Below are 20,219 nucleotides of genomic sequence, written 5' to 3'. Positions count from 1 at the left end.
TGAGGAAGTACGAACGATATCAGACAAGGTTGAAAATGTTTATAATAAAGAAAAAATAAAGTTTGCATGTAGTTTGTAATATCCATTGTGTGATCAAAAAGAAAAAACATGAACATGTAAAAGAAACTAGTTAAAATGGTGCACGAGAAGTGCTTGAAATCTGAGATATTCTTGGCCTTAACCCTATTTTTTCTTTTTTGAAAATTATGTCCCTCTTTTTGTTGGCCCCCCTCAGGACTTCCTGTTTCCTCACAGTCTTCAGAACAGCTACAAGCCAACACGTGCACTGTCGCACCCCTTGAACCCTGTAGACACTGGTCGTCTTCTCTTCCCTCCTGTGAGACATTTTTCATTTCACAATCCTGCGGCAGCTTGTCTGGAAAACTCTCTTAACACAGATAATGCTGGCAAACCATGGCACATGCCCCCTGTCCCTGCAGTCAAGACACAATCTCTCCCATCTGCTGACAGAATGCAGAAACTAAAGCAGGCAAAGTCTCTTGCCCGCACTGGCATTCAGCTTCAAACCAATTGGAAGAACCCCCCAAAGTAATTATTAATCAGCTCAACCTATAGCTCAAAGATATCAACAAACACACACTGATTTTGATGGATTCTCTCTTTGCAGGACAATGGATAATCAGAGAAATGTCAATCCACCCTCAGCAATGGAACTTGTGTAAGTAAACAACCTTTGAACTCATCTTGAGGCCTCAGAAATCTTAAAACACAGAATGAGCTGGTAAGCACAACTGAGCTATTCAACATGTCATGCCATTATGATAACATAGAGAGAATGACATTGGTTTTTACAGCCAGCAAGCAGGAGCTCAGCTTCGAACAAGACCCAAAACTAGCAACTTTTCTGCAGCTCCCAGCTGCTTTCAACGGGCAAAATACCGCAAATGTTGCTCCAACAGCACCCTGGATTATAGGTGCACATACACTCGCGAGCAATCTCTTTGTCTTTTTGTCTCATAAATAACACCACCGAGGTCTGATTTGCGGCTTATGTGGTTTCTCGACAGTGGTTGCTACAGCTGCTTCCATGTGGTGAGGCCCTACAAAGCCGGACACTACATCATACATCCTGAGTTTGTGTCTGAAAGCCTTTATTAGGAATGGTGAAGATCTGGCTTCCTAAGTGGGGATTTGGTACCTGCCTGCAGAGATCCTTGAGGGAACCTGCGGGTATTCCCATACAGAATGAGGGATTGAAACTATTGTTTAATTCTATGCTACTTAACCGACTCAAATATGTTGTGAGAGTGAATAATGAAGGTGATATCCTCACTAATGTTATCTCCATACATGCAGCAGGCTTGTGATGATAAAATCGTGTGTGCTTTTTTTCTTTTTTTTTTCAAGTTAGAATATTGGAAGGGTTAAAACGTTGATAGTATTATGAAAAATTACATTTATGCGAAGGGTAATAAAGAACTTGAACCTGGACTAAAACATACAAGCAGTGTTAATAAAGTATTTAAAATACAGCTTTATATAAGCCTTTGTCTGACTTTACTATTTCTGTTTGCCCTCTCTATATCAACAGCATGTTACGTGAAGTAATTAAACCGCTGTGTACTGCTTTAACTTTTCACTTTAACTTTGTCTGGAACCTGTACGGAGTGAGTAAATAAAGAGCACTACTTTTCCTGCTGGACTACATTTCCCGTGTTGTTGTGGGCGTAGATAAGGCGGAGACGCAGCCCCACGCTTCGATTCCTCCTTTGAGTTTTTTTGCGGTGGACTCAGACTGTGCCAAACAAAGTTATACCACTAAGAAGACCGCTTCTGATCGGTAGGCAAAACTATTTTTTCCACCAACGAACTGAAAAGAAAACTGAATTTGCAAAAGTGATAATGTTACGCGCGCACGGATACCAAGCTGTCTGCGTTCCGTTGACTCTTGTACCCCTCTCCGGGGCGCAGAACAACAACGGCTTGACGTTTTTTGATACATCATTTTGTTTAATACCTTACAAGTTTGTATTTGTGATTAGGTTGCGTTCGTAATGCACTTAACACACTTGGAAAGTTAAACACTCAAAAACAGCCACACCACAAGAAAAGCTCGTCTCTTTAATTAATTGTGCCGTTGAGGTTATATTCCGCTATGCGCGTGCGTGTTCAAATTTATTAACAGCGAGGACATGACCAAAATTAGCATGCAGCTACACTCTTCGCACGCACACACACACACGCTCAGAGATTCTTAAAGGAGTGTGACTGAAACAGCTGCCTTGTCCGCCTCAGCACTTCAGCGTTTATTTTTTTCCCACGTCCGATAACGGATCAGCTGAAATTGCAAACACAAACCCTCCTGATATCAGTGTAAACAAAGAAATGCTATAGTCTGACAGTTTTCTGTTATTCCTCCACGTCCTTCGACGAGTGGGCGTTTAAAAAAAAAAAAAAAAAAACAACCCAAAAAACATGGTTTGATTTTAAAGTGAGTATATTATGATCTGAGCAACAGAAAACTGTTTGGATAGTTTTTCTTTTTTTTTTTTTGGTCAGTGCTTGAGGATCTTTAAAAAAGTGTAAATTGAAAACAGGTTTTCAGCTGTTAGATTCGAGACGTTGGCCTCGTGGAAACAGGACCATCTTACAGGATTTTCAGACGTTTTATTAACTACACGACTAATTGATTATTGGAGAAAATATTCTTCAAATTAAATATCTGATGGCTGAGATTGTCTTGGTTTGAGTTCTTGGATCTGCGATTACGCTTTTCCATTACAATGATAATTGGAACAGGTTTATGATTTGATTACATTCCTGGTCAATTCCTGAGTCCAGCAGCTAGTGTGGATCTCCAAGGAACCAACACTTACTTCTCTGTTAATTAATGGCAGGCTGACGCTATCACTCCAGTTGTTGGGGGAAATCCATAGTAAGTGTGGTGGAACACAGAATTAGTCAATTAGATTGCTAAATAATAGCCAGCATTTTTTTTACTATCGACCCCTGCTGCCAGAGCAAAGCACGAGGGTCAATTGCAGTTAGGACTAGTCAGCAAAGAGGTAAGCTGGAGCGGACTGAACTGCGGACTTGTATCCCTGCGCATTCTAATCAAATTACGATTAGCTAAAGCCACCGTAACTAATGTCAGCCAGTTAATTACTCAAAGGAGTTTTACCTCATGTGCTTGTTTGGAAATTACAGTGAAGTTGGTGTAGAATGCAGTAGATATAGGTCTGTGTCTTCTCAGATGTTCCTGGATTTATTTTCTTGCATTTGTTCCCAGTCTTGTCATACTTGAACAGGAGGATCCAGGTTTTGTTCAGTTTGGTCAATCGAGCTTGATGGAGCACAACGCTTAGTATTCTTTCCTTTCCCTCCTGGCATTGGCAGTGGTTTAAGGGCCAAAATCCCCATTGCTGGTTCTCTTAACTTCCGTACATACAAATGAGTCTTCTTTCAACGTAACTCCAACGTTAGAGTTACTGCTGGGAATGTCCACTTTCATTCTTTTTTTATGGGTAATTGGCACTAGATTTGTTTAGTTAAATCTCAAACACATCTTTATAAGTTTACACCCTGAGAGGCGGATACATTTTAAGCACTGTGAAATAAGTTAGTCCAGCAATGCAGAGCCTGTAGGACAGTGATTTAGATTCAACAGAGGCTTTCTACTGGAAGGAAAACAAAGATGTACAGTATCTCTCATTTCATTCACATTTTCCTGGATTTCTTAGTTAATATCCTCAATATATTCTTATGATTAACATCAGATGAGTGTACTGTTCAAGATAATTAGATATCTATTGTTTATTCTAAAATCCAGTTTGAATATGATGAATGCAAATACTTTTTTGAAAGCTCGGTTCTTAAAAAAAAAATTATTATTACTTATTCTGATGACAGGCAGGCAAACAGACGTGACGTCGGGGCCAGAGTCCAACAGAAGAAGCTCCATGCCAAACATTTTGTTGATCTGTGCAACATCACCTCAAGGATTTGGCCACTGAACAGCACAAGTCATGTACCAAGTAGTGCCAGGAGGAGCTGGGGGCACAATTACAGATGTTATCCCGAAGCAGAAACACACCAAGGACACCCGACCCTTAGTTGGAGCGGGAGTCATTGGTCTGGTGCTGGTGATCGCCGCTGTGACTGCCTGGTGTTATTACATAGCCTCTCTGCGCAAAGCTGAGCTGCTGAAGACTGTGCTGCTGGATCTGAATAAAGATGGCTATATTATTCGCAACCAAGGAGGGTCTATTGTTTTCAGAATGGATTTCAGGTAGGTCATTTTACAGAGTTAATTCAATCTGATTTTTTTTTTTTTGCTTGGTTGACTATTTCATACGCATGAAAAATAATGAAAAATCTGACTGTAAATGTTGAATTTAGATATGCCAGTAGCAGTTTGTAAATTCAGGGTTTTTGTCAGGAAAAAAATGCATTTTAATGTAATAATTTTCAAACCTTGACAGATCTGGGACCCTTGATTTGGACTCCTGCTCTAAAGAAGGAGAGCTTCTGAGTTGTGGACGCACCACTGACAGAAAACTTAACTTTTTTATTGAGACCGTACGACCTAAGGACACCGTGCAGTGCTACCGTGTGCGTTGGGAAGAGCTGGTTCCTGACATTCCTGTTGAGCATGCCATGACCTACAAATTTGCACACTGGTATGGAGGTGCGGTGACAGCAATTCAGCACTGGCCTATTTCTCTCTCTGGCCAACAGGCTCCCAAGCCCTTTGTTACAAGTGACATCTACTCAAATCGGGATGAATTTGGTGGTATTTTGGAGAGTTACTGGCTTTCATCCAACGCCACTGCCATCAAGATCAATAATTCTGTGCCCTTCCACCTCGGCTGGAATGACACTGAAAAGACCATGTACTTCCAGGCCAGATACGACGCTAGTCCATTCAAACCAAACCCTGGCGAGGCACCATGTGCTGAACTTAGCTACAGAGTTTGCGTAGGCTCTGACGTGACATCCATACACAAGTACATGGTCCGCAGATACTTCAACAAACCGTACAAAGTACCTGCCAAGGTCATGTTCAGCCATCCTATTTGGTCGACTTGGGCATTGCATAAAAAAAAGATTGACCAAGAGAAGCTCTTGGCATATGCTGCCAACATCCGCAAATACAACTTTAACTGTAGCCACCTGGAACTAGATGATGGCTACACCAGCCGCTATGGAGAATTTGAGTTTGACCCAATTAAGTTCCCTAATGCCACGGCCATGTTCCAGAAGCTGAAATCGGATGGATTTCTGGTCTCTCTCTGGATTCACCCTTTCGTAAATTATGACTCGGCAAACTTCCATTTCTGTGTAGAGAGGGGCTTGTTTGTTCGCGAGCCTACAGGCCGGCTGCCGGCTTTGGTGCGTTGGTGGAATGGTATTGGCGGCATTTTGGACTTCACAAATCCAGAGGCCCGTGAATGGTTTGCTTCCAAGCTACGTTCACTGCGTTCAAGGTTTGGAGTGGCCTCTTTTAAATTTGATGCGGGAGAGACAAACTACTTACCGTGGAAATTTAGCACTTGGGCTCCAATACGGGACCCAAGTTTTTTCACAAGACATTACACAGAAATGGCTATTCTCTACAATGATAGAGCTGAGCTACGCAGTGGGTATCAGTCACAGAACATATCTTGTTTCTTCCGACCAATTGACAGAGATTCTGTGTGGGGCTATGAGTTGGGTCTCAAGTCTCTTATTCCCACAGTGCTCACCATCAGCATTCTGGGCTACCAGTTCATTCTACCAGACATGATCGGAGGGAATGCCTATCTGAACCGCACAGATGGAAACCGTGCACTACCTGATCGAGAGCTCTATATCCGCTGGTTGGAGCTGTCAGCCTTCATGCCCTCCATGCAGTTTTCTGTTCCGCCATGGGAATATGGTGACGAGGTGGTTGAAATTGCTCGAAAATACACAGCCCTCCATGAAAGTATTGTTGCACCCCGGGTCCTTGAGCTGGCAAGCGAGGTAGTCGACACCGGGGACCCAATCATACGTCCCCTGTGGTGGATTGCCACAGGCGATGAGACAGCCTATAAAATCGACTCCCAGTTCCTGATTGGGGATGACCTCATGGTAGCTCCAGTTTTGGAGCCTGGAAAGCAAGAGCGTGACATCTACCTCCCCGCTGGCCACTGGAGAAGCTACAAAGGGGAGAGATTTGACATCAAAGAGCCACTGCACCTTACTGACTATCCTGTGGATCTGGATGAAATTGCTTACTTTGTTTGGGTGTAACAAAAAAGGAAATTACAAACTTGATTCTCTTATGCTCCAATTTGCTTGTGGGGCAACAGGAGGGACATTAATTGAAAAGTTTATTTATGAAAAAGGTTATCCACAACATGGTATGAAGATTTTTTTAAAGGACTTTCATTTTAACATGAGATTACTTCGCAAATGTGACATCTCATCAACCCTCAAAATCTTGGTCTTAATTTTGTCTTAATTTTTCATTTTATTTTTCTTTAAGAAATTAATGCACCGTATTCTGTAACATTTCCAAGCTCAATGATATATGAAATGTGAACTGTTGCACAGCAGCAAGAGTAGAGGAAAGAAAAGTCACAAAACCTATAGAGCAGTATCTTTATGATCTCTGCAGCTTCAGCAAGCTTTGGCCATTGGGCCATACAAGACCCAGTAAGACTGTGGCACCAAAATGGTATGATTTAGAGCTTATAAAATGAGTTTTCGAGTGCTTTAAAAAAAAAAAAGTATTTGTCAAAAGTTACATAGTGAAAAGGGAATATACAAACTGAATTTCATGCCATGAAGCAATTATATTTCTTAGTTAAACAGCACTTTGAATGTCGGGTACACCAAACAACTGATGGCGTGTTGTTATTGCCATCAAGCAGACTTTAGTCTACATGACGGCTTGAGATATCCTACTCTCCTGTGACACTAAGGACCGTCCATCTGTTCTTGATACTTATCAGCGAGGCAGGTTTTACGCTTCACATATCGGTACAAAAGCTTGAGGGTTAATCATTACAAAGGACAAACGTTCTCATTTATGTAGGATAGTGTCATGTAACAACTTTTAGCCATGAAGAATTAGCCTTGTGCTGTCTTTTTCGGTATTTGCTACTCTTCCTCAGGTAACTTCTATCTCAGGCTGTGGTGTGTGTGACGCATTTGGCCACTATCTTTAATGCAGACTCTGAAGACCGCATTGCAACTAGTAATACTATTATGTCTAAAACGTCGACTGCCACATCAAAAATAAGCTCCTCTGTAGCAGTTTGTAACATTTTTAACTTTTCTTCATGATGAAATAAGTGATAATAACTTTATGCTATATGTAATGGATACAGCTGAATTAAATCAGCACATTAAGTGGTTACATTTTTTTTTATCACTGCATTTTGTCAATGCATTTTTCTTAACATTTTAACCTCATTGATATCTCTTTGTTGCATTTGTGAAAAATTGGACGCTTTGTTTTATTTTTCTTTTCTCTAAGCATTTATAGTTTGTGTTTATTATTTAACAAGCCAAATCTGTGGAGGAAGTGAACACGTTATTGATTATTGTCAGAAGTATCAAAAGTGCCGCCGGACCTAGTGTAGCATGTTCTATGTTCTTCAGACATGATGTTGTCCTTGAATCTTCCAATATGTAGTAGCATGCCGTTTTCTTTCCCACTAGATAAAAGCACATCTTGTAAAATCATGTATTTTAATATCCAGATGAAACGGATATTGATCATCTCTTTAATGGTCAAGACAACACTCAGATTCCACCGTGTTGACATTTCACAAAGAAGACTCCAGTGGCAGTAGAGAGAACATGGGCCATCTTCACTTATGCCTCACATATCATAGCAGACTCTGATCTTTCAAAAATAATTTTGACATGAGTAAAAGGACTTTTAATTCTTAACAAGAAGGGATGATTTATTTGTTAAAATGGCGTCCATTTTAGGCCTTCTGTAGCTCTTGTGGTGGATTTAAAAACAAAATGTTGAGCTGGATTCTGCCGGGCTTTTGAAGCTGCGGTAAAAAGATGCCTTTTGAAATAAAGCTGAGACGCAGTCCAGTCTCCAATGTCCCCTTTTAAAATCTATTTATGCTCTCTGCCTTTGACCCACTATGCAGCCTGAAGCAGACTTGTGTCTTTCGCTTGCAGCTTCTGTTCTGACCCCAGTGGCTTTTGTTTGTGGCTTTTACTATCGTGTCAACTGAACATCTCCACCTATTTATAACAGTTCTCACTTAGCGTCCGGGCCAGGCCAATCTCCGAGTCTATTTACGGTTTCAGTTTCTTGCTTTATGGCAAGACAGACCGGCTGTTTCCTGGAGTCAAGGTTTCTTTCCTTTTGGTTCTTTTTAACTCTGTTTTTTTTTTCTGCTTTTTATTGTAAGTGAGCAACATTTGCATGTAAATAAAAGCAAGCTTTTTTAAGTACAATATCAAATAGTTACATTTGCTATTATGACTGACATTTCTTTTAAAACCTGTGAGTGTTGTAAGAATGATCTCTGATTTCTGCTTTTTACAATCACCAATAAATGAAACCACAGGAAAAAAAAAGACCAATAGATGTGAAATTTATGTCAGTCAGCTGCCCATGCAATCAGTGAGCCACTAACAACCCTATAACCTCTTATGAGTCTGCAATACATGAAACGTAATGTGCCAATCTGTGCAATATTGAAAGAGACACCCTTGAGGGACTTCTCCAACTTTTTTATACCTGGCTCATCATGGGGCAATAATGACAAGGTGATGAAACAATTGTGCCGGTTATTTGGAGTCTGTGTTGAAATCAATAAATCATCTGGTGGTTCATGATGTGAGGCCAGAGAGCAAGTGATATAAAAGTGTATGACCAGACACAAAGAATGAGAAAGATAAAGTTACTACAGTAGGAGACAGCAGCGGCAATATTTATCACAGTTACGGCATTAAACATGGTTGTTCTTTCTGACTTCAAACAGTCGGGCATTTCCATTTCTCATAGCTGTAGTCAATCTTTCATGTTTGGGGAATTTGTTTTATTTCACAACAGTGGGATATGGTTCAAAACTTCACTTTATCTGCAGATGTCTAATCTGTCTACAAAATTGATCTTGACTTGCAGCCTGTGCGGGGAGGACATGCATTCATTGATTAGCTGTCTCTGTGTTGCTGGGATCAATATTATTTGCCAGTGTGCGCACTGCAATCGCATTGTTTGGTCCAGCCCATCTTTTCATAGACTGAACAAATCATTTATGTAAGATGGTCAGAAACTTTAGTGTTAGATGGGAGATTTCTAGGAGAATTTTGGAGGGAAAAAAAAAGAGAAGAGAGGACGGTTACATGCGAAAAACACGCCTTCATTGATCACATTTTTACTGAAAATCCATGTGTGGATGCAGATGTTTAATTTCTTTCATAATGTTATTTTGTTTCTTTAAAAAACAAAAAGAAGGAAGACAAATTATACAGTTTGTTTGTAGTGCTATTTAATTTAAAATATAGAAATGAAAAACGACTTACATTTATTTTTTTTTACTAATTTTTACTACCAAATGACACATAAAATCTTGGTTGGTTTGGCCATGTGATGCTGCAGCTGCCCAGAAGGGTGCAGTGTAGCTGCATTGATTCATTTCTTTACTAACATGTCAGTGGACCACGGTCCAGATGTTGCGCACATACACCCATTCTCCAAGCAGGACACATAACTGGCAGAGCTCTTCCCCCTTCCTTCTCCACCTGTGAGCCCACCTGTGTGTCCATCTGCGAAGGAGAGATGCCAGTTGTTCTGGTTAGGAGCCACTGTGTCTCAAGTACCTTTCCATATCCTCCATGAAAGACTTTAGTGTGTTTTCTGTCAGTTATACACAGTGTGATATAGGTGTAAGGCACATATATTTGACAGAAACTGGTGCTATTAAGGGCAAATGAAATCTTTTTTTTTTGTAGCATAATCCAATTAATATTCCATTTTGGGAGTATCTGGAGAAATTCACACTTTGTATAACTGAAACAAGAACAATTTAAACAAAGAGGCACTGAATTAACAGTAACAACATATAAAATGGTTAAGGACTGATCAGACATCCATTAAGAGAATTTCAGAGTAGCACAATTCACTCAAATTGTTAGGCTTATCACAAAAAAACATTTTGAGGTGACAAACGATTAACAAGCCTCAGTTGTTTCTGGCTCCTTGGAGCTAAATTCAGTGTGAGCATTTATGGTACACGACCACAGGGGAAATAAAACCTCATGGCCATTTCTTGTGTGCAGGGAGAATCTTTGTCCTTAAGCCAAGCTTTTCCCTGCGTAACTGGAATGACCTCGCATCTGGTGTTGCCTCGGCTTGTCTGACAGGAATATGTCTGTCCTCGCTGAGTAACAAATGAACCCAACACTCCAGAGACTGGTCTCGCATCTGTTTATCTTTTTCACCTGTCTGTTCGGTGCACTGCATCAGGCTGACACTTTTCAGCAGCCTTTGTGGATTTCAGAGCACGCCTCAGGCATTCAGTGTAGCAGCCTTTGTTAACTTAGGGACTGAGTGTGACGATTTAGTCGAATGAGTTTTTCCATTATGTGTTAGTACAAATAACTTTAATAAACCCATAGACTCAGTGGTTCATTTTTCTTTGTTTAAAAAAAAAATAATAATAATATTTTTTTTTCTTTTGTGCTTTCTAATGACAAATCATTCGTCTGACTTAAATATAAATGTAGGGAATTGCTGATGTTGCTTCTTTAATGTGGTGCAGTTTCAAACGGTTGAATGGAACAAACAAGAAATTGGATGACCTCAGTTTGAGCTTCATCTTTGTTATTGGGATTATATACAGCACCAAAACACCAACTTTCTGATGATTTATAGACCAAACAATCAGACACTAGCAAGAATCAAGAAACTATGCTGGAGTGATTGTGGTGTTTTTTTTAGTTTGTATTCATGGCTGTAGCTCAAGAATCAAGTCTGCGATTGTTACAAAATCCCACACAAATGTGTAATTGAAGGTGATCATGAGGTGATGGGGTCAACTTCACTGACATCAAAATGTTCTTCATAAATACTTTCCAGAGCATTATTTAATACCATGACTCAGAAAAAGAAGGAGAGATTGATGTAAATTGCATCTTGAATGGTTGCTGAAGCACACAGGCACAAGGTGGTAATTCTAGTTTATTGTTGTTGAAAACCGTGGCAATAAAGCTGTCTTGAAACTGAGTTTAGTCTAATGCATTGAACTATATTGTAATATAGTATAAGGTAATGAAATGTAAGAAAATTGTGACAAAGCACAGACTTAGGTGTGGGCAGTGCACTTCCTCTGTGACTCAGAGGGCATCAGAGGTTGAATGAAATGTCAGGCGCCAAAGAATGGATGCATAATTGAAACAATGCGTTGTTGCCCCAGCCATGCACAAAGCTGTTTGATTGATACTGTTTTAGAACACTTCTGTCCTGTCATGCTTACGGGGTTTACCTGGGAGGAACCAGGGAAGTGGGAAAGGTGCTTGGGTGGCTCATCTGGGTTTTGGAGGAAAATTGGTGTCATCCATCAAACACCACATTTAACAAATGCTAACGCTGGCTGGGCCAACAAAGGATTCGTATATAAGGCAGTGAACTGGGAAACATATGTGGTGCAGGGACTGCTGAGGGTCTATCAATCAGCCAGTCAGCTCTTTTATTTAACAAGCGAGGGCCAAAGACCCCGCAGGCAACACTCCATATTCTGGCTGGTTGGGCGTGCAGTCTTGCCCCGTATAAAGAAGAAAAAATGTGGAAGAGAGGGATGAAGAGAGGACGGAAAGAGGGGCACTCAGGGATTGAGGTTTGGGGGGTGATGGAGGTGCAGTAGGGTTTGGCCTGTGTCCCCTGGCGCGCCGGTGCGCTTCATCTTCTCAGTGCAAGGGCCTGGAACTGCTGCTTGATGGGATTTTCAGCCCTGTGGCCTCCGCTGTCCCAGCATCCATCTGGAGGGCTGCCGTGTACACAGTGGAGAGCCAGCCATTCAGCATCACAGCTATAAAGTACGACCCGTAGGCCAGGCAGTGCCACTGATCTGAGGCTTGCAGCTCTGTTCAGTGGACAGGCCAACACTCAGTGGCACATATTCCTGTCAGGGACATAGGCTGATCCCTAAGCCACAGTGTGCTCAGTGGAACAGAAGACATGCTCTGAGAGGCAGTCCACATCCAACCACTGACTCTTTCAAAGCTTTTAATATTAGAATGGAAAGAGGACTTCAGTATTTAGAATCTTTAATGGCACAGAGAAGATCTCCCCCCCTCTCTCTTTATTTGTTTGTGTTTCTGTCTGCGTCACTGAAATAACATATACACTACATTTTTGCAGCATTAGTCTTTAATTTCTTTTCATATTGTTTTTTTCACTCGATTTCAGCTGCAGAAGTTTCAGTGGCAACATATGGACGACGCAAATGTCCACACAGTGGTCACCCAGATTCCTGATTTAAAAAACCCTGCAATATTGGCCTTGATAAAAGTTTTCTAGGAAAACAATGCATCCTTTGCGTGTTCAATAAGACAATGAGTCAGTTACTACAGAATGCTTCAGTTTAATACCACAGCATGCAGAACAACAATATAATTGAAAATCTAGCCCAAATATGCAAAGACAATCAGTACTGCTTCCCAATATTGGATCCAATTTATGTATGCCCCAGGGAACGGAGTAACAAATAATGGATTGGTACTGTGGGGAGCTGAGTTTTTGTGCACTCCACACAGGTGCTGAACATGCGTGGGATCCAGACGGAAAAAAGTGATATGTGTGGAAAGTATGGACTGAAAATGTTTTTGTTCCTCAGGGCCATGCAGCATCATTTCCATATTTTTTCTCCCCTTACAACTGTAAATTTAGTGAATATAGACCCGTGGTGGGCAAGGTGGGCAAACGGTAGACTGCATAAGTAAACAGGCTGTATGAGGGCGACATTATGGCCCCAACTGGCCCGCCATCAATCAATATTACAGCAGCCACTGGCAGCCCAATCACCCTTTTATGGACCTCTGAAATGACCAAACATCTGCTTACAACCATGCTTTATATATAGATAGATTACACATATAACGTCAAAATCTACAACAGAACGTAACAGATGCAATGCATTTCTATCCCATCATGGGTGGAGTGGGGTAAAGAAGGTCTTGCAACCGATTGCATCTATAAGTGGATCAATGTTTCTCAAGGCTTTCCCAAAATGAAGTTTCAGTTTTTGAGAGCCCAAGCTCATCTTAGCTCACCAATACCCGTTTTGTTGTTTACAATCTTTAAGCCAGCCATGTTGATGGAAGTTCAGCGATAAAAGTTGAGGCTAGTAACTAGTTTGGCAGCTGTCGTGGACAAAGGTTGCAGGGGCTTGGTCCACAGAGAGGAGGAATGAATCCAAGTGGTCCAAGGTTAATGGTGGCTCGGAACAAATGGATTCAATGCCAGGGGTGTGCTGACAGGTGATTTGACATGAATGAAGGTAGGCCATCAATCTCCCTTTGGCCCCTCTGACCCTCCCCCGCCCATCCATAGAGGGAAGGGTTCCCGAGGTCTCACGGTGCTCTGGCCTGTACAGGTCTCCATATAGCCCACCTGCTGTCTGCCTAAACCTTTCCCTACGTCTAGAAGAGACTCCCATCTCTTCATGCCTGGCTGGTATAATGAAACTGTGATTGGAAGATAGTAGACTGTGACAGGCAGATGTACACTCAAAGTCTTGAAGCCAAATTCAAACCTCTCGCTCTAGGTTTTCTTTCACAGCCCTCTCTTCTCTTGAATGGCTTTGACAGTTTAATGGTGCAAAAATGATAATCTGTACGCCTTTCTTTAATATGCTTTCATACTCCTTTCAAACTGTCGTGCACTGTGGAAAAGGGAAATTCAGTGGCCGGCTCAACCTGAGGAGAAATATCAGGTAAGGTATGCTTTGACAAAAACTACTTTGTGTAGTGTCATTACATGCATATGTGAATGCCCAAACCCTCTCTACAAAGTCCATCCGAGGGAGATTCAGTCTCAGTCTAAAACCTGACATAAATTCCCTGTCACAAATCCCTGGGGGCAGGTGGGCTTGAAGGCACAAAAACAAATATTTCCATTGCTGATCGTGGCCAATCCCTTTTAACATCCTTACCCACTGACCACCCTCCTCCCCAACCTCCCGTGAACATACCCCAGCACCGCAAGCCAGCCATTTGTCACAAAGTAATTATAGAATTATCGATTGGCAAGCAATTAACACCTTTCTTCTCTTTCTCCACCCTCCTCCTCACCCCATCTGCCCCATCCTTTAGTTTGAACATCTACAGAAAAATAATAAGAGGTGGGGAAAAAGCTGTTGCAGTCGCACATTTAATCCTTCCAGTTCTCTTCAAATTAATAGGGGGACAGGGACAAAAGGCTTTTCTCTTCCTTCCCCTATTTCCTGTGTTATTTTCTTCCCAGTTGTCTTTCCTGCTGATCTATCTTTAACAGACAAGGAGCTGCTTAGAGTACAGCCAAACACTCTATTCAAGCTGGGATGACTGAAAACGCTGTTCAACCTTATTTCAGACAAAGACTTAACATACTTTGTTACAACCACACAACTCCTACTGTGGTAGCAATATCACGGTTGCTGAAAAATAACAAGCTCGTACAGACTGTTCTTTTCTTATTTGGCATTCTTCACTCTTTCCATCTTCTTCTTACCCTGTTTTCCAGCTGCCATTGGTGGTAATGGTCCAGATGGACATGGAGGGGAACACTGTGAGAAACTCTGGATGGCAGGTGTCTGAGTCAGGATAGATGTCATGGAGCATCACCGTAGCAACATATGGAAAGGGACAGAGGAGTTGGTTTTCCTTTTGGGGAGTTTGGCAAATCTTCTCTTTCAATTTATTTGACTCATTCTCCCGACATCCTGTTAGCTTTTAGACTATAATTGCAGCATTCACTAAAAGGATTTGATATTATTCAGACTCTTTGTAGTTAACATATTCATGTTCTTAAAACTAAGATATTTTTCTTATATCTAAAATGGAGCATAATCTGTATTCTTAAATTGTGGATGAGACCTGAAGTGGGTCACAGCTCTGCTTTTAGTGTGTTCCTACAAAGTAAAATCCCCAATGAATATTAATGAGCCTGTATGCTAGGATGAGAAACAAAATTTCTAATTTGGGGTTCCGCAACTGAAAGAGAACGCCTGAGTTACAAGATTTAATTTTTCTCTGCTTCCCAAGCCAGCGGGTGGGGGTTGTAAAGCTTCTTCTGAATTGCATTTCATGTCACATTCTTTCTGTAAGAAGCAGATAAGATATAGATGCTGGTGTAGCCCATTGCAGCGGTGATGACAGAATTAGTCCTGATGATCAAAAATGATGACAGTACAACAGCACCCTTTTTAACTATGAATTTACACCTCTATTAATAGCAGACAGTTTCGGGGGAAGTCAGCCACTCAAATCCTCTCCTTTCTCTTTTAGGATTGATGGTACAGCATTGTGCTACCAAGCAAATACAAATTTAGACATGACACTAAATCACACTCTTGAAGCATGTTTTTATGGTAAGAGATGGCATATAGTACCCAGAGTGAGAGCTCACACAAGCACACAACAAAGTGGAAATGTTTGCATATATGTAAGTTTCCTCCATCTGCAGTTGGTACTGATCCCTCTTTTTGGGCATGCTCTTTTTGTGATGATATGATAATACTCCAGTTCACGCATAGGCCCAATAAGCCCTGAGCTTCACTGTAGCTCCTTTCATCTGTGTTTTTATTTGAGTTTTTAGAGGCTAAAAGAAGTGTTTATTTGCAAACACATTAAAGTGACTTTTGGTATTGATTATCCTACAAATCAATACCAAAAGTCACTTTGATGCAGTGTTTTATTAAAGCTGTGGGACCATTTTTTTAAAGCCTACTGTAATAGCAGCTTTTACATGATACCCTCAATAACAGCTATTCACAGCATGAGACTAAATAAGATAGATAAAGTCCCAGAATAGTCAAACTAAAATGTGTTTCAAATAACAGCAACAAAAGAACTGTGCCTTATATTGGTAACATTTCAATTGTGTTCACAAATTGTGTTTTGTAATTGAGGTTGTAGGTGATGTTCTGCTGATAGTGCTTCAATTTCAAATTGGGAACTTATAAATTTCAAACTTGGATTTTTCCGATTCGGAAAAGCTAGAAATTGTGTTTCCTAATTGGGAAATCACGAAAAGTTTTCATCTGGAAATTTATAAAATGTCTTTAAGTTTACTTACCCAGCAAGTGTAAAACTTTTATTCTTGTTCTAATAAAACATTAGAAAGCACTTGTAGAGCATTATTAGTTCATTGTGTTTCTTTAGTAAACTATATTATTGTAGATGAGAATTGAAAATGAGAATGAAAAATGTCAGAAACAAAAAAGGTCGGACCTTCTATGTGTGAGGTACAAAAATGAAGGTCAATGTGAAGAAAGAACCCTGTAAACCTTGTCAATTAATCTAAATGACAAGTCTTAAGATCCAGGCTGCCCAAAAGAAAGTGACAGAGCTATGTCATATTAGAGTTTTTGTGTTAGTAGTTTCTTCAAAAATCTACACGCAGTTAAGTTTCTTTTTGTATTTTTAAAATTCCAAAGAATGTTTCCTTAAAAATTACTATTGTACTTTAAATTTCACCCAAGTATATCTCCTCCCATAAAAATAAAAAAAGGAAGCTGATTTAATGAAAGTGGCAATTATTTGACAGCCATTTAGGAACGATTTGAAATCATTTAGGGACTTTTTGGTTTTATGCTGTAGAGTTGATCAATGTTCCCCCTCAGGGTGTTATTCAAAAACAAATGCAGCAATATTCCTTCCTAAACAAACACTGGGATATTGACCTGTTTTTCCTTCCCTGCAGCCCTGCTTATTTTGTCAAAGAAGAGCTTGCTCAAAAGAAACACAAGGTTGAAGCCATTTGCTTCTGGGTCTATCACCATAGCTCTGAAGGCACGGGCAGTCTATTTGGAAGTGTTAAATCAGAGATTATTTGCCCATCTGCATTCATTCTTAAATAAATCTGGACTTCTGGGAAGTAGCAGATATGTCCACAAGTTATTATCTTCATCTCATCCTCATTTTGGATAAAAATCAAATCAGTAGATGGAATTTCTGTCCATATAACATTTAAATATGGCTGCATAGAAAGACCAACCTACCAATATGGTTGACTTTTTGCTCATGCTGTGAAAATGGAGCTTAAAAAAAAGCAAAAAGAAGAACAATTGACTTACACTCATCAGGTAGAGACACATAAACTTAAATAAAATCGAATGAGTCAATTCCCTTACAATACCCTTATGAGGCCAAAAGGAAGTAAGCAGTGGCTAATTGAAGTAGCATGAAGCAGCGAAGACCACAACAAAGACAGGTGCATACAGATTCAGTATCCCTACTCTGTTTTGCAAAAAACTCTTTATCCCATTTCCTGTACAGAATTAAATGACTATCTATTGCCAGAGAGGACATGTAGTCATTTGAGTGCATTTTATTATCTATAATAAAACAATATAATCCCAACTGAAGCCCAATTCTGCTGAATATTACTGTTTTGCATGGTGCATGCTGATCCAGCAGGTCAGTAAGTCAGTTTTTTTTTTTTTTGGGCAGTCCATTTGAAATTTCTTTCAAGCAGCAGTAGGCTAAACTATTTTACATCCAAATATTACACCATCAGCAACAAAAAACTCATTAACAGCCTGGTGGCATATATGAGCTATCTGTGACATTCTAAGGAGACCAGCATTACTTATGGCCTTGGTTATGTTTTTGTTTGTCCTTGAAAGAATGAAGCAGGAATTTTCAAAATTGGTTAGTGCGCAAACATTGAAATATTGCTGCTACTGTAAGTATTAGCGTACCTGTCAGTTATTATTAACCTGCCCCAATCATTTATAGCTAAAGTGGCAACAAAACAGCAGAGGTTGCATCATTCAATGAATATCACTTGTGGTTGGAGCTGCTGTCTATTTAAAAGTATTTTTATCTCTCTTTACATCACAGCTTGCACAAGAAATCTCTATTAGACAGTGACAAAGCTCTAAACACAATTAGTTGAATTATGAAGGGCTTTTACTACTGATCTGTCTGCTGCGTGGGCTTTGTATAATGACTTGTTGATTTTGCTGTGTGTAATAAATGAGGAAAACTGTACAAGTAGACTGACCAGAAAGGTTGGTTAAAATACCATACATCCTCTTTATTTCAGTATGATATGTTAATGAGACAGTGTCTTGTTAACTTGTTTAACGCAGATGAGAAAATGAGATTTAAAATGATACTATTGAAGCAACAGGTTGGCCTCAGATAGATGTAGTTGTGGTACTGTTGGGTGGAAAGGGGGCTCGCTGGCAGACACAGTAGAGGACCGTGGGGCTGGTCTTGTTCCCAGTCAGGCCAGGACCTGTGAGCACAACGTGGACACCTCTTATCAGCCTCCATCCCCACTGCTGCACTTGCCTTCCAGGCTCTCATTTTCCACATGATTAGCTAGCCACCTGTCCTCAGGCTGGCTTTTGGCCTCTGGGCCTCCACGTCAGAGCACCTTTTAGCACTGATTTTCACTGAGACATGCTTCAGCACTAATGGAAAGTAAGGTCTCAAAAATGATTCATGAAAATATGTCATTCTACTTTTGCTTCAGTTTTTCCACAACTTTATAATCAGATAATCAATTTCTCTTCCATGTTAAATTTACTCACGTATCATCCCCCTTCTCTTTCATGCTTTGAAACGTTCATAGACAAATGAAATGTTGATGATTATGCAGGAATGAACACAACAAGCCAGAAGTCACATTGGAATGATTAAATTTACAACTTCTTATCTAGAATTTCTTCTGCTGAACATGACATTTATTTGAGTGTAATTCTCATCAAAATCAGTGGAAGGCACTGTTTACTACAGAATACCAGCTCTACAACTCCAAAGCACAGCTGAATGCTGAACAGTCATAACTCTTAATCCGTCTACACATACGACAAAGGTGAATGATCTGATTGGCTTTTGGAAAAATCCCAGTGCCCTTACAGACTTAAGGCATTGCGTTGGAGGATTTTGCATAATAACCCTATATTAGTCTGCAAAATTATTTAGACCTCATCATCTCTCAATGAATAAATGAGTCTCATTATTTGAGATGCCACATTAATCATTAACCTGATCTCTAATCCTCCAACTGCTACTCAAAGCTGGTCTCATAGTGCAGCATACAGTTGTACCCAGATTATGATTATAGGCTACTATGTGCTTCTTTGCAAAATCTGACAGAGGCTGATTTTATCCCTTTTCTCTGAATACATTTTCTACCTGTTTGAACCTGTTGTGTGATGCACAGTGGCATGGCGCCACACACCGTGTTATCCCTCGGTAATTCAGCCCGCTGGTAATACATTTATGCTCCGTCAGAGCAAGGGATTGGCCCTGACCCATGTTGGCCTCACCTCTGATGTTGGTGGCTTTAGACAGCAGGGAGGAAAAGAGGGTTACTAAAGAGGAACAAACGTCATGGAGTGAAAAGAAGAACTGCTTGAAATTATGATAAGCTAGAACATTTATAAATCATTGATCTCCATGTTTGTATTCAGGCCCATGTGATCATACATGTGTAATAAAGAAGTGGAATTCCATCACCATATTTTGGATTAACACAATGCTCTTCATGAATATTTGAAAAGGTTATTTAACTGCTGTTTAGAAAAAAATAAAAGAGCATTTCAAATTATTCTGAATATAAAATCTAATATGTTGAGGAATCTTTGAAAGGATGTGTCAGCACTGTAAAGCTAAGCCATGTGAAAGGCTTTTAAAATGCAGCGTGGTCAGCCGCTGATACGGCTTGTTGTGACAACATTATACAGCAGGATACGATATCCCAGAAGCTCTTGTTTTAAGACTTTAAAGTCATGGTTCTGAACCTGCCGTTGTCAGATATTCAAGCTATTAGATTCTCCACACTTCAGGACACAACACAAATTCTCACATCAGACTGTTCAATACAGATCCAGACTTAATTGAACACAGGTGGGAGTTTGGCAGCAGGGAGGAATAGAAAAAAAGAGAGAGGAGATGGAGGGTATGAGGCAGAGTAAAGTTTTTCAAGTCTTTGTCCCTCCTCAATTTGCATGCCTAATGAAGCTGAGCAGGAGTTAATAGCGGGTGTAATGACTTCTGACTGACTGGGCTGTGGGCTGCTGGGACAAGAAAGGGCTCAGAAA

The 20,219-nt window shown here is 40.3% G+C and overlaps 1 protein-coding gene across 1 annotated transcript; it reads left to right on the top strand.

Annotated features, from left to right (window-relative positions):
- The first annotated feature begins 1,731 nt into the window (after nucleotides 1–1,731).
- Nucleotides 1,732–8,521, top strand: myorg (myogenesis regulating glycosidase). Its single transcript, XM_075460497.1, has 3 exons — nucleotides 1,732–1,801; nucleotides 3,871–4,249; nucleotides 4,443–8,521. Exons 2-3 carry the CDS (start codon nucleotides 3,987–3,989, stop codon nucleotides 6,232–6,234), a joined length of 2,055 nt encoding a protein of 684 aa, XP_075316612.1. The 5' UTR covers nucleotides 1,732–1,801; nucleotides 3,871–3,986; the 3' UTR covers nucleotides 6,235–8,521.
- Nucleotides 8,522–20,219: the final 11,698 nt, after the last annotated feature.

This window comes from Odontesthes bonariensis, chromosome 3, assembly GCF_027942865.1.
Source record: "Odontesthes bonariensis isolate fOdoBon6 chromosome 3, fOdoBon6.hap1, whole genome shotgun sequence".
Lineage (NCBI taxonomy): Eukaryota > Metazoa > Chordata > Actinopteri > Atheriniformes > Atherinopsidae > Odontesthes > Odontesthes bonariensis.
The sequence above is the reverse complement of the archived record's forward strand: the minus strand, read 5'-3'. Positions and strand labels throughout refer to the sequence as shown.

Bases quoted from the DNA above. Each gene is read 5' to 3' on its own strand.
- myorg (XM_075460497.1), top strand. From the start codon at position 3,987: ATGTACCAAGTAGTGCCAGGAGGAGCTGGGGGCACAATTACAGATGTT. The intron at 4,250-4,442 runs GTAGGTCATTTT...AAACCTTGACAG, and splicing joins GTTTTCAGAATGGATTTCAG to ATCTGGGACCCTTGATTTGG.